Below are 12,377 nucleotides of genomic sequence, written 5' to 3' on the forward strand. Positions count from 1 at the left end.
CGAAACGAAGCAGCGTGCACGGCTACGTTGTTGAAAAGTTAAATTACGGATTACGTACCACGGATCATAGTCGGAATTCTGGGGGATGTGAGAGGCGCCGTATTTCCGTTGTGGACCACAAGTTTCCGTAGATGACCCGTTGGAGTTGAACGAAATTGGAGGAAATTGGACGGAATCGTAAACTCATTTCGTTTCCATTTTGAATTATACCGCAGACGGGCTTACCTCCTCGACGAGGACGAAATCGCCAAGGATCGGTGCCGTTGGATTGCCGATCTGGCGGCAAGCATATGGCACTCTTGGCTGACCTCTTACCGTGCCGTAGTTGTGTTCCTAGCCCATATGGTACTCGTTTCGGTAACTCGCGCAACGTCGCAGCTCCACGTCCAGCCTCGAAAGTCTACTCCGAATGTATTTATAGTTTGCGGTTTGCGGCTGCATATGGCGTTCTCAACCCCGCGCGTTTGTAATCCGCTTCCACATACCGCTTACATGGAACCGCGACTAGCTGACACACTCGACTTTTAAAAATTTTCGGAAAGGGAGTGAGAGGGATATGACTAGCTTGGATGGACCGGGTCACGCCGCTATTTCGGTCTTTCCGGCACATGGCTGTCACGGACCACTTCCGGTTTGCGGGCTGCCCTCGGACCACAAACGAATTTCGAAAAATCGTTCCCACCTTCGCGCCACGATTTCGAATTAGACGACTCGAGTTGCTGCAGGTTTTGGAAGTTGGTGTGGACATTTTTACCGGCCAACGTATGCGGGCCCTTTCACCTTTCTCTCTTCTCCTGCGAGTCGCCTCGACGAAGCCATGCTCTTGCAAGTAGCACGTGCCGACCCGTGGTAATACACGATTTCTCACTCAGCGTAACTTCGCGAAGTAAAATCGGCCACGTGGCACCGAATACGAACGTTCCGGGAAGTTGCAGCCGCAGGTGTCGACGCTACTCGCCACGACGGTGGTCCCGCAGAGGGTAATTATTTGCAATAAAGTAAAACGCAGCGCACTTCGAGGAGGAGTAGGAGGAAGAGAAGGAGGAAGAGGAAGAGGAGGAGGCGGTGGAAGAAGGAGACGAAGAAGTCGGATCGACTGGGTTTAATAGTGCCGGTTGGGGCGGTTCGCGGTTTGGTAAGGCGATGCTAATTGACTCTCGCCGACCCCCGGCTTCCAGCTCCTCGACGAAAGTTGTTCGCGTCGATCGAGATGAAAATAAGGAGAGAAAGAAAGAAAGAGAGAGAGATATAGAGAGAAGGAGCGACTGCTGTCAGTTACGAGGCAATTTTTTGCCAGCATAAAATTAAAAGTCGAAATTACGAAGAGCTGTTTACGATCAACGCATCGCTTAAATATACGACTTAAATGTACAACTTCGTATCGGGAGCTCGCGATCTCCTGCCCCTCATGCGTTAAGTGGCACGCGCGTTATACCTGCCTACCTTCACGATCCGCCCGAGTATGTCCGCTTGGAAGGTACAACATATAACTAACTAACTATATCGTTCGAATTACAAATGAGAAGAAGTAACGCGGCCCACTCGAACCTGATCCGAGCAACGTCTCATCCAGGCCATTCTCGCCCTCAAATTCATCTTGACATCGCGTCAACGCTGCCGAAGTCGATCGACGAACAGAAATTACAGGTCCGGTCTCCGCGTTGTAATTATTTTATGCAACAACGCTCATTTTTCACGATGACGAAAAAAATTTCAATCATACGAAACGGTGTTCGCACTTTCTTAAAGCCTTTCGGTCTTCTGACACAAATTCAAATTGAATGAAGGACAAGAAAGTCAGTTTGTTCGATACTGTCGCTATCAATAGCCAATCACGCGAATCGAACATCCCGAAACTCGATCTCTCGTATCACTAAATTCTCTTCATTACAGTCAAAAAATTGGCCGTCGTGAATAAATAACAACGCGACTGAATCTAGATTTCTTCCATACAATCAATTCGTCGTACCAATGTGTATAATTTCGTAGTACCTATTGACGAGGATTGACCATTCAAAATCGGTTGATGAAAAAATGTGTCGCCAATCATAAGGCGCGGTCTGTAACAACTTGGTTACGTCTCAGGACCCAAAGTTGAGCAATAAAGCAGTGAATCTTTACTCACCGTAAGATCGGCGACGCGACATCTCGATTAAATAATTCACGCATGCGTCAGATGCTGCGCGTGTTGATTGAGTCGCCCCTGTTCCTGTTCCCACCAGCTAACAACGTCCATCACATCGCTGGTGCCAGGAAGTTCTTGTTTGTAATAAAGGGCCCCGGAGAAGACCTCGGGACTGGCTGCGTATACGGTACCACCCTCCTCGCTGTCACCCCCGCTATACGGCGAGAGTGGGGCTCGAGGTTCGAGGTTCTCCTCGTTCTGGGTATAGTACTCGCATGGCGAAGGCGCGGGAGTCGGCGAGAGACGAGAAAACACCTGGTTACCATGGGTCAGCACCCTCGTCGCGTCCAAGGGCTCGAGGTTCTCCTCGTCTCCGACCGACGCTGGGTAGAATTCTGGCCCTGGCGATTCAACCATCGGCGACAACCTATATTCAGAAATTCACTATCATCTAGGAACAAAGAACCGCCGCAACATCGAGGGTACAGGTTTGGTTTCATCGAAAACAGGTCACTCCGATGAATTTTGTCGGGTTTTGGGATCTATATATCACCTAAAAAGAGCCAACTCTATATTCTCACATCTCAAAACATCAGTTCTACACCACCCCCAATTAATTGTGATCAAGTGAAGTTGATGACCAAAAAAATAGCGTCAAAGTTCGAAGTAACTGTAAATATTTCTCGACCGAATTGAGTGACGGAAGTTCCTTGAGGAACCTGAATGTCTGCTAGAATGAATTATTATAGACATGTCTTACCTCAAGCAGGGCGGAGGCTTGACGTCCTCGTCGTCGGCCTCGTCGTCGAGGACGAGTCGTTCCCCGGACCCGTTATGGCTCGAGGAGATGATGCTGCTGGTCGGTGAAGGTACGTTTTGTCCCATTCCAGTGTTGGGGTCGTACTCCAGCCCGTCAGCCTCGGCGAGAAGCCGCTGCAGCCCCCTGATGTACTCGACGGCCATACGAAGGGTCTCAACCTTGGACAGTTTTTTCCCCCGGTCCCCGTAGCCGGCGGCAATGTGTCCAGGAATGTGCTGCCTGAGGGTGGCGAACCCGTTGTTGACTTGCTTGACGCGGTTTCTTTCCCGCGCGTTTCTCCGCGCAACCGCAACCGGCGGCGGTTGTCCGTTCTTTCCGTGCTTTTTCAACCGCGACGGATCGTAAGGCGGCAAAACGCTGGCACTCGACGCGCTGGTTGTCTTTGGTACTATCAGGTGCGGCTGGTTACTCAAAATGTTGGTCTCGTTATCCTGCAGCGTCCGCAAGAGCATCAGCTGTTCCTGATCGCCCCCGTTTATCTGCAACCGGTTGCAGAAGACCGTGACACCCATCGTCGTCATCGTGCCAGTTTGTTTTTCTCACCGAGTGTGAAAAAAGCAAACGGATGATGGTGAAAAAGTTGGAAATTCTATGCGAGGTTTTTTTATTGGACGGAATATGTTTTCGCGGTTTTCATTACGCCGATTACGGACGATTCGTGAAAAGAGTCAGACTTGTGGAGAACTGAGGATGAGGAAGGAGAGGGCAGTGGAACGATGTTAAATCAGAATTGACTGTAAATTAGGACGGGGAAAAAAAAGAGAAAAATCGGTATCGTGATTCGTGATCACATGCGGAGACCGAGAGACGAGTTCGTTGCCACCACGCTACGAGTTTACGTTTACAAACGATTCAAACACATCTTATTCTCTCGGTGGCCTAAACTACACTCTAATTGTCTCGTTGTGTCGTTGGTTAAGTAAAGCATGAGGTCACCATCTATTCCGACGGTTGTCAACTTGGAATTTGTCCACACACTCGAGGCCCGTTGTAACCGAACGTTCGAGGAAACCTTGACTAAGTACCCGACGCTTCGTGCACTGTGTTTTTCCTCCTCCGATATCAGGAACTGAATGTCTATTGTATCCGACGAACAACGAAAGAACTGTTAACGCCACACACAACACAGGCTTGGTCGGTAGTCCGATTATCGGATCAAGCTGCGATGAACTTTGGTCACGAATTCACTGCGAGTTTTATCCACGAAGGGTGTTCGACCGTTGCGAAGAGCGGGTGAAACTTTTCACCGGTTATCAAATCGCGGTTAGTTGCACGGGATGATTAAAAATTTTACGATCAGTGAACGAAGGTGCGAACCCCGTGCAGACGGTGAGTCGCGACTGTTGGTGGGTCGATCCGACAACCGATGGTATCACAACTTGGTTCGCACTGCATGGCGTCTGAATTGAGAATGAGTCGACATCGACTAGATGGGTTATAGCCTTAGCATTTTGCGGGGTACAGAGCAGGCTGGCATTAGGGGATACGTCGAGGGGCCCGTAGCTCGGTGGTGGGGATTTCGAGCACGCGCCACCGGGCTGTCTCCCTCAGGGTACCCCGTGTTTTCCCGTCTCCCCTGCAGCCCCCGGAACTGGAAATAAAGGGGAGCGACCATATGCCCGAGGGAGGCTGCCGGTATAATGCCCGTCGGAACCATACGTGTCGCGTATCACAGTGTGCGTAGAGTTTACACAGGCCCACTTACGCGAGTTATCTCCGCCGCACGTATGCACGCACATTTGTATGTATGGCCGAGCATTCGCCCATCGACCGAATATTGCATTACGATCTATAATGGGGTCTGGCGAACGGATCGTGGATCGAGGAAAGCGAGATCTCGGGGCGATAGGAGCTAACAAATGGATTTCGTGATTTGCATTTTTCCGCAACCATTTTCCGCCCCGCGTCTTTCTGCCCCGGACTCTCGATTTTCCCCGACGAAGTCGCGTCGCGGATGAAAAAATCGGACCGAATCGCGTCCGGCTAAACCGGATTTTTCACCACAGGTAAGACCCGGCGTTTCAGGCTCGGAACTTTTCACGAGGCTGATTTAATTTTGAATATAATCTAGGCCAGTCAGTCTAGGGACCGCCTTACCTACTCCTGCACAATGCGCCCTGTATAATAAAAGAATGGAAAGGTCTGCAATCGTAAAATGCCGCGACTCTCGTCTAGGCTCAATTCCCTCGCGCAGGGTATGCGAGGCACAGGATGAACCAGAATGAAACGAACCTAGGTGGGTACCTAGTACCAACACACGCTTATAGCCGTGCTCTGTGCATGTTCGAGCACTAGATTTCAGGCCAATTCTTGATCGGGGAACGAGCCCTGCACCTCGTGGCCGGGGCGCGGCACAATTTACAACACAAAATATAAAGTGGGTTCGGGGTCTGTGTGAACCTTTATGAACTTTAATCCGCGCCACTAACCAGTCCGCTACTCGTTTCGGGATCGGCGCAGATGGGGCAGCCCTTCAACTATTTTCCAACATTTTCCAACTGAATTCGATTCCAGGTTGGAAAACTAGAGGAAATGTTTCTTCGTCCAAGAGCAGCGTGAGCCGAACGAGCGGTTGTTGACTGGCTGCGTCACCTCAGGGCCTTTTCGGGCCCAGTGAAAAGGGCGCTTATAGGTATCAACGCTTATCCATGACTCTCGGTGAGTCAGGGTGGCAACACACGTGCGGGTTGTTAACGGGGGTTAGAATATTAATGACGGGTTAAAGTTGTGATTTATGGAAGAGGGGGTGGATGAATTTCTCTTAGCCTTTCCGAAATACCCATTTCCATAGATTATGGTTTCCTGATTGATTCTCAACGCTCGTAGAAGCCGGCGAGGCAACGTTCTGAACGCCTTTATCATTTCACCTGAATTAATTTATCTTTAATTCAGATTTCGAGAAGGAGGAAAATTAAATGGAATAACAAGCAGGCAGGATCGATCTATTCATCCTTGATACTCTAGATTCTCGGTTTGATCCTGCGAGAAAGAATCCCGTACAAATGAGAGCTTTTCGGGCAATGTATATCGAGTTTCACCGGCAATAGACTCTTCCCTCGATTCTTCCACAGAAAATAGAGGAAAAAAATATAATGGGATATGGACTACCCAGCGCATATCCCAAGTCTCACGGAAGTGTCGGATTTCTGGGATCCGAGATCCCGGGATTCCGTTCCTTCTTTCGGTTTCACAGACTCTCTTTATCCCTCCTTACTGCTTCTTTAGCATCAGCGCCACGTGCTAACCGTGTCCAAACTTTCCTCCATGTGCTTTCAGTTGTCTCCCAACCGCGTTAAATCTGTGCTTGAGATTCATCGCCAAAAGAGTTTACAAAAAGTTGGGCAAAAAACTTAGAAGGTGAAAAAAAAAAATTTGAGATAACGCATGAAAGCCTTCCGGCAAGCCGCACAACGTGATTTCTTTCCTTCGAATTTCCTTCGAGTCAGTTTCGTGAACTTGGAAAGTTGCTACAAACGAACTTGCATCATCGTGCCAATTAACTCACCGTCAAAAAATTTCAACGTACATAATTTATTCCCTGTGCCATGCGAAGAATTTTCGCCATATGTTCCAATACAACGCGTGCATTGGAATCTCTCGCTTCCTCCCTCTCCCCACGCACTCTCGTTTATATAAATCAAAGGCTTCACGCAGGTTTCGAAAATTGTTATAGTTCCGTGCACAGTGGGAGTTTGAACACGTGTGTGCTCACTCATTGTGCCGAGGGGACGGCGGGCGACCGGAGAGAGAACGACGGAAGGCAGAGGAGATAGGGAGAGAAAGAGAGAGATGAAAATCTAGGGGGTGGGCTAGTGCGGGCCCTTTGTTGGGACGCGTGCCTGCGCACGTGTTCGCGACCAATAGCGGTGGAAATGGTAATGGCAATGCCAATGGCCACCGCCATTCCACTCCACTCCCCTCTCCCTCTCGTTTTCTCTCTCTCTCTCACCGCTCTCACTACTTCGTACACGGCAATTGCGCGCATTCGTGTGAGCTCACATCTTTGGGTGTAATAACACGCACGCAACCTCTCGTTATGCAACTGCACCATGGGTATTCGCACCTAGAGCGGTCTCCCAATTATGCATTCCGAATGGCAACTGCACTGGCACACGCTTCGCTGATTTTTGGACCGTACAGAATCACTCGATAATTCCATCCTCCCTTTTCCTTTTTTGTTACCTCTTTGTCTCCGTCCGTAATCCAGGACAGTCGGGTAGCTATACTCGTAAGGGATACCCAAACACACGTGCAACTAATTTTTCCTATATCATTTCCATTTTCAGCAGTGTCGACAAGTTTTTCGACTCCGGTTTCGGTCCGGTTTCACAGTTCTACTCCGCGTGAATTACGACAGTGTGGTTTGCATGTGGTTCATCCTTCGTCTGACTTAATCAGGTTACGAGGAAGAGGAAAGAAATTAACAGAAAAAGAACGACGGATTATCGAGCAGCGGATTAACGGGAGTACCAGTGCTTCGGCCGCAAGTCGCATTTGTGCAACCTGCGAGTACGTGTGATTCACGAATCGACTCGTTCGTGAGCCTCTGCGTTAATCGTCTCGGTCATTAAAGGACCGTTAAAGTCGTTAGTACACTTGAAAGACACATATGTCAATTTGGTGTGCAAGCCTGCGCCCGTTCAGGAACCAAAAGTTGAGCTAATTAATAAAACTGTAGTATGCGAAAGGCGATGATGAAAGCGTTGTGATAAATCGACGGATCGGTTATCAATAAGACGAAATGTATTCGGTGTGAAGAGAGCCTTACGTGCGACGTGTGGCCGAAGCGTGGCTCTCTCTGGTCCTCCGAGGCTCTCGAGGATCCGGCACTCGCAATGGGAGGAGCGCGCGCGCGCCCGAGGGAGAGACGAGGAGAAACGCGTGCCCGAAGTAGGTATTTGACGTGGGACCAGCTGCCCTTCGGGCTTTATTTCACGTACGGCGGCTCGGGCTGGAAGGACCGTAACGTGAGGTAAGCAATACTCCAGAAAAGGGAATAACTCTTTAACTCGTCACCTTGCACGCGTTACGGTATACAAGACGTGACGCACACTGCCTGAAATGTATTTTTCATCGAGTATGTACAACAAGCGCCGGTTGATTATGCCCTCTTCATCGTTTCCTCCTTATCATTTTTAATTACGTCTACTTATATTCTCAATTCCGAAGACGTGCATGCCATCTTCCGGCCAAGTCCTCGTCTCGAAAACCGGAATTCTGCCCCAACATCACGGGAAGAGAGCGCTCAACAAGTGGTTCTGAAATGTCCAAGGAGAGAGCCACTGCGACCCTCCGGTGGTGGTTGGGGTGGTTGGGGTGTCTCGGCTCCCTCTGCACTCCGAGTAGAGGGTGCCTAGGGGGCTTTTTTGGATCGAGGGGGAACCAAGCCATCTGTCCGCATATGTTATCCCCCCACGCCGGGGGACACCGTTGCACGGTATACCGTAAGGGAACTTGGCGCTCGTCCGAGACCGAAACTACCATTGCACACATATGCGTGTAGGCGAGCGCAGGAACTCGTACGAGGACTCGCGAGGAACGACTGGTAGGACACTGTCCGATGAGGAGGAAGTAGGAAATAGCCACCGTGCCACCGTCTCCGCCCCGTCCGTCACTGCCGTCCACTCCCCAAGGGATCTGAAAATAAATGCAGCTTTGGCATATAATTAGAAAAACATGAAACGTAAACAACGGTCACGTGGCTACGACCGACGGCAGTTGCGAAGAAATTTTACACCGAATCCTATATATATATATGTGTATATTATTTGCCTTTCAATCTGCACAGTGGAATACAAAGAATGATCAGTGAACGAATTATGGCTGGCAGAGGTCAGATGCGCGTGCGTAAAGGAGTTTGAATTTATTCGTTTCCCGCTGAAATCATATCTCGGTGACGTCACACGACTTTAGCCAATGGGCAAATGAGTGAACGGTCGCCACTGTGCGCGCGCAGCGCGTTTCCAACTGAATTTTAAAGTATCACCTCTTCCCGACGTTCCGTAAGGATCCAGGCTTGCGATTTTGAACCTAAGAGAACAAAAAATGAGTTCCCAGTCCAGCACCCTTGACGCTTAACTGTTTCTCTTGGTTTTTGTTTTTTTTTTTTTGTTTCTTTTTTTGCCGTTTCGTGTAAAACTTCCGGTAGAGAAAGGCGCACCGTGGTTCTCTGCGGATTGATTCAGGGACCTTTCGCCTTACGGTGCATCAGGAGTTTTTTTTTTCTTTCTATTTTTCGTTATACCTGCATGAGCCGCGGTGCGTATGCGTGGTTACGCGGAGCACGCTTATGCGTGTCTACACGCACCGAGGCAGGGGATTAGCGAGAGGTTCGAGGTAGCGCAGCTACCTTGCACCTTAGGGGCATGTTGGGGCATCACGCACACGGACGCATTCACACAGGCGACGCGGCGCGACGTATAAAGGCGAGTGAATTTATTTCGGGGTGGAAATCGGGGACCCGTGCCCTGTGCAACGCGATTCTTTTGTTCAATTCCGTACCCAACCCGGGGCCCCCGATGCACTCACACACGCACCCGACACCGCACAAAGCGCTATTTCATTCCGTAGCACGACGACGGCGCGCAGTCTAGCCCTCCCCCCCTCAGGAAGGGTGCCTCGTTCCCCGCCCCACCGAACCTCCGATCCTTCTTGCCCCGCTACGCATGCTCACCTTTCCTTTCCCCGCGTCCACGCACGGATCCTGTATGTACGCACTTTGGGGTGCCTATTGCTTAGCGCGAGCTTACCTGCAGGCCCCGGTTTAATATCTCGCTCGAGGGGAACGCCGTACGTGGTAAGTTAACTTTTACGAATAAGGAAAATAGCCACCGTGCGACTGCAGGCTTGTTGTAATTACTTTACGAAAAATATCAAATTTTATAGATCGACGATGAGAAATTCAATCTTACACACGTTGCGATCATCGAAATCCTCAATAACGAAGCATTCGACGTGTGGAGAATTAATCCAGGATGATGTTCTACACCTGAATGTTATAATTGCAATTTGTTTCGGCGTCTTTCGAGTTTTCCTATTTTCGAATTAGAAATAAACTTGTATAATATGCAATATTATTTAAAAATTCCTTCTTTCGTCGTTCGCTTCTTTTGAAACATTCTTCTCTTAGAAAGAAGAGTTCACTTTTTCGGGTGAAATTGTTAGGGGTGAGGAGAGGCTGATCAATGAGAACCTCTGGCACGCGCCATGCGCGCTTCTATAAGCACCGCGGTTATTCTTACGTCGATTATAACGTAGGTATGGGTGTACCTACTCGCGTGTGTATGAATACGAATACGCCGATGTACGCATGTGAGCCACCTGAACAGGAGCAGCGCAACCAGGGCGGGGCAAGCCGGGTAGAGTCAGGTTCCAAGGGCTGCAAATCAAGGCCAAACTACCGCACCATTCCTGAAGAAAAATTCATTTATTCATACCACGATGCAAAATAGAATTGGTTGCATTGGAAAAGAGAATCTAGGCGCGCCAATTTAATCATCGTTTCGTCGAATAATTGCTTAGGTTTTTAGTAACTTCAACATTTAAACCGACGATCGAGGGTGCAGCGACAGTTTTTAGGGTGCGGTTGAGGCAGCGAAAAGAAACGGTGATTTCTTATAGCCGGTTTGAAGACGCTTCGAATTTCGTATCTAAGTGTGTGTAGGATGAAACGGCGGAACGGTGCAGGATCGTCCTTTGAAAAGGAATCGTTAAACGTACGTCGGAGCTGGTACACCGGGTGTCCTCCTCCTCCTCCACCTCCTCCTCCTCCTTTCCATTCTTCTTCTTCTTCTGTGCACGGGGCTTTTTTTTATAACTTGTCTAGACAAACTCGGTGGAATGAGTGTTGACAGCGTTCATGGATTCGGAACTTATTCGAGTCCATCCGTCGGGCTCGTCGAAGCTCTTGAGACCCCCGATTATCAGGACTCGAAAGCTCGGCCGAAACCCGTTCGATCACTCACAGTGAAGCACGAAACAGAGTTCACTTTCTCGATTCAAAGATCTCACCGACCAGTGAAGCTTTCCAATGTAAGAATTTCGTCGAATTTTTTTTACAACGGTACAGTTACTCTTTAATAACAGAAATTTGTAAATTCTGCAAAGGGATCAAAAGATGCCTCAATTTTCAAAAATAAACGACGAAGTCCGCAGGATCGATATCAAAATTGTGCAGCAGCAGTTATATTATACACACGAAAATTGAGTTATTGATTTGGGACGAGACCGAAAAAAAATTGAACGTTTTTTCGAAAAAAGCTGGGTCGTTTGGCGGAACGGTTGAGTTGGATGTTGAAACGATGATCTCGATCTTTTAGAACGCCCGTTAGATTCGGGTGTAGTGGAAGCGAAAATGGAAACTGTTTGCACGGGGGAACATATACTGCTGCGGCGAGTATAAAGAAGATCCAGAGATCCCGTTCGATCAGTTTCGATCCGCGTCTGCATTTGGGTTGCATAGTTACAGCGATCGAGTAAGCTAGAATTTGGGTCCGGATATCCGCGATCTTACAATTAGTTCCGTCTGACGTGAAATTTGCTTTTTCAAAGAGCAAAAGAGATCGAAATCGCAACCCTCGGATGGGATCGAATTATCGATCACGTGTGATCGTTCGGCTTATATGTAAATGCGAAATTGGAAGAGTTTCTCAATTACGGTCCATATTATAATTTATGCTTCTACTGCACGCTTTTGCTCCTTCGGTTATACCAAACATACATACGTAAATGCAAACAGGCACACGCACATTTACAGACACAAGCGACAATCGAGGCGGTTTGAACGTCCGTCGCTGGTTCCGATGCACGGCTACAGGGCACCAGTTTGATATGTGAGTGGTGGCACGCGTCCCCGAGTTATCGGAGTGGGGGGAGGGGGGGGGGGGGGGCAGGCAGGTGCGTCGCGGCGCCAATTATATTTCAGAAGGCAGAGAAGGAGGCAGAAAAAAAAATGGGGGTTAAAAAACGTGAGGTAAAAACCTGTAGAACAAAAAGGAGAATATGAATCGGAGAGAAAGAAGAGGAGAAAATAAATGAAAATCATGCCGGTGTATAACGAAGAAGTAAAAACGCAAATCGTGCACGCGCGTCGCGAAAGAGAAATAGGTATAACGTTAGAGTGAAACGTGAAAGTAAGAACGAAAAGGAAATAACGAAGTGAAATAATTGAGACACTCGACGCGAAATGATATAACGAGCCACGCGGGCGCATAAAGAGAGCTAAAGACTATGTACCCATGATAAATTCAAGCCTGTGTTGTAAAGCCAGTTGCGATACGTGTACGTGGATGGATTGCCTTGAGGGTATTTACGTTATTAATGGTTAGTGATCTGCATACCGTTCGGCTGCTGCCTCGATCGTCTCGTCGATAAATCAACCTTCAGGGTCGTCAGGATTCCCATATTCCGAGAACATCCTTGAGCTTAAAATAC

At 48.8% G+C, this 12,377-nt stretch overlaps 1 protein-coding gene across 3 annotated transcripts in view; it reads right to left on the minus strand.

Moving 5' to 3' along the window:
* Positions 1 to 12,377, minus strand: part of LOC124185893 (achaete-scute complex protein T8-like) — a 130,794-nt gene that overhangs the window by 4,673 nt on the left and 113,744 nt on the right. For 2 of the 3 annotated variants that reach the window (XR_006871495.1, XM_046577139.1), the window contains exons 1-2: positions 2,886 to 4,322; positions 2,126 to 2,552 (exon numbers count right to left, since the gene is read on the minus strand). Coding sequence is in view for 2 of the 3 variants with exons in the window: in XM_046577139.1 (XP_046433095.1) it covers positions 2,162 to 2,552; positions 2,886 to 3,466 (972 nt within the window). In the remaining variant the exon portion in view is untranslated. Of the gene's footprint in view, positions 1 to 2,125; positions 2,553 to 2,885; positions 4,323 to 12,377 lie in introns of those variants that run through there. The other variant, XM_046577140.1, reaches the window with a different exon arrangement.

Source organism: Neodiprion fabricii, chromosome 6 (assembly GCF_021155785.1).
Source record: "Neodiprion fabricii isolate iyNeoFabr1 chromosome 6, iyNeoFabr1.1, whole genome shotgun sequence".
Lineage (NCBI taxonomy): Eukaryota > Metazoa > Arthropoda > Insecta > Hymenoptera > Diprionidae > Neodiprion > Neodiprion fabricii.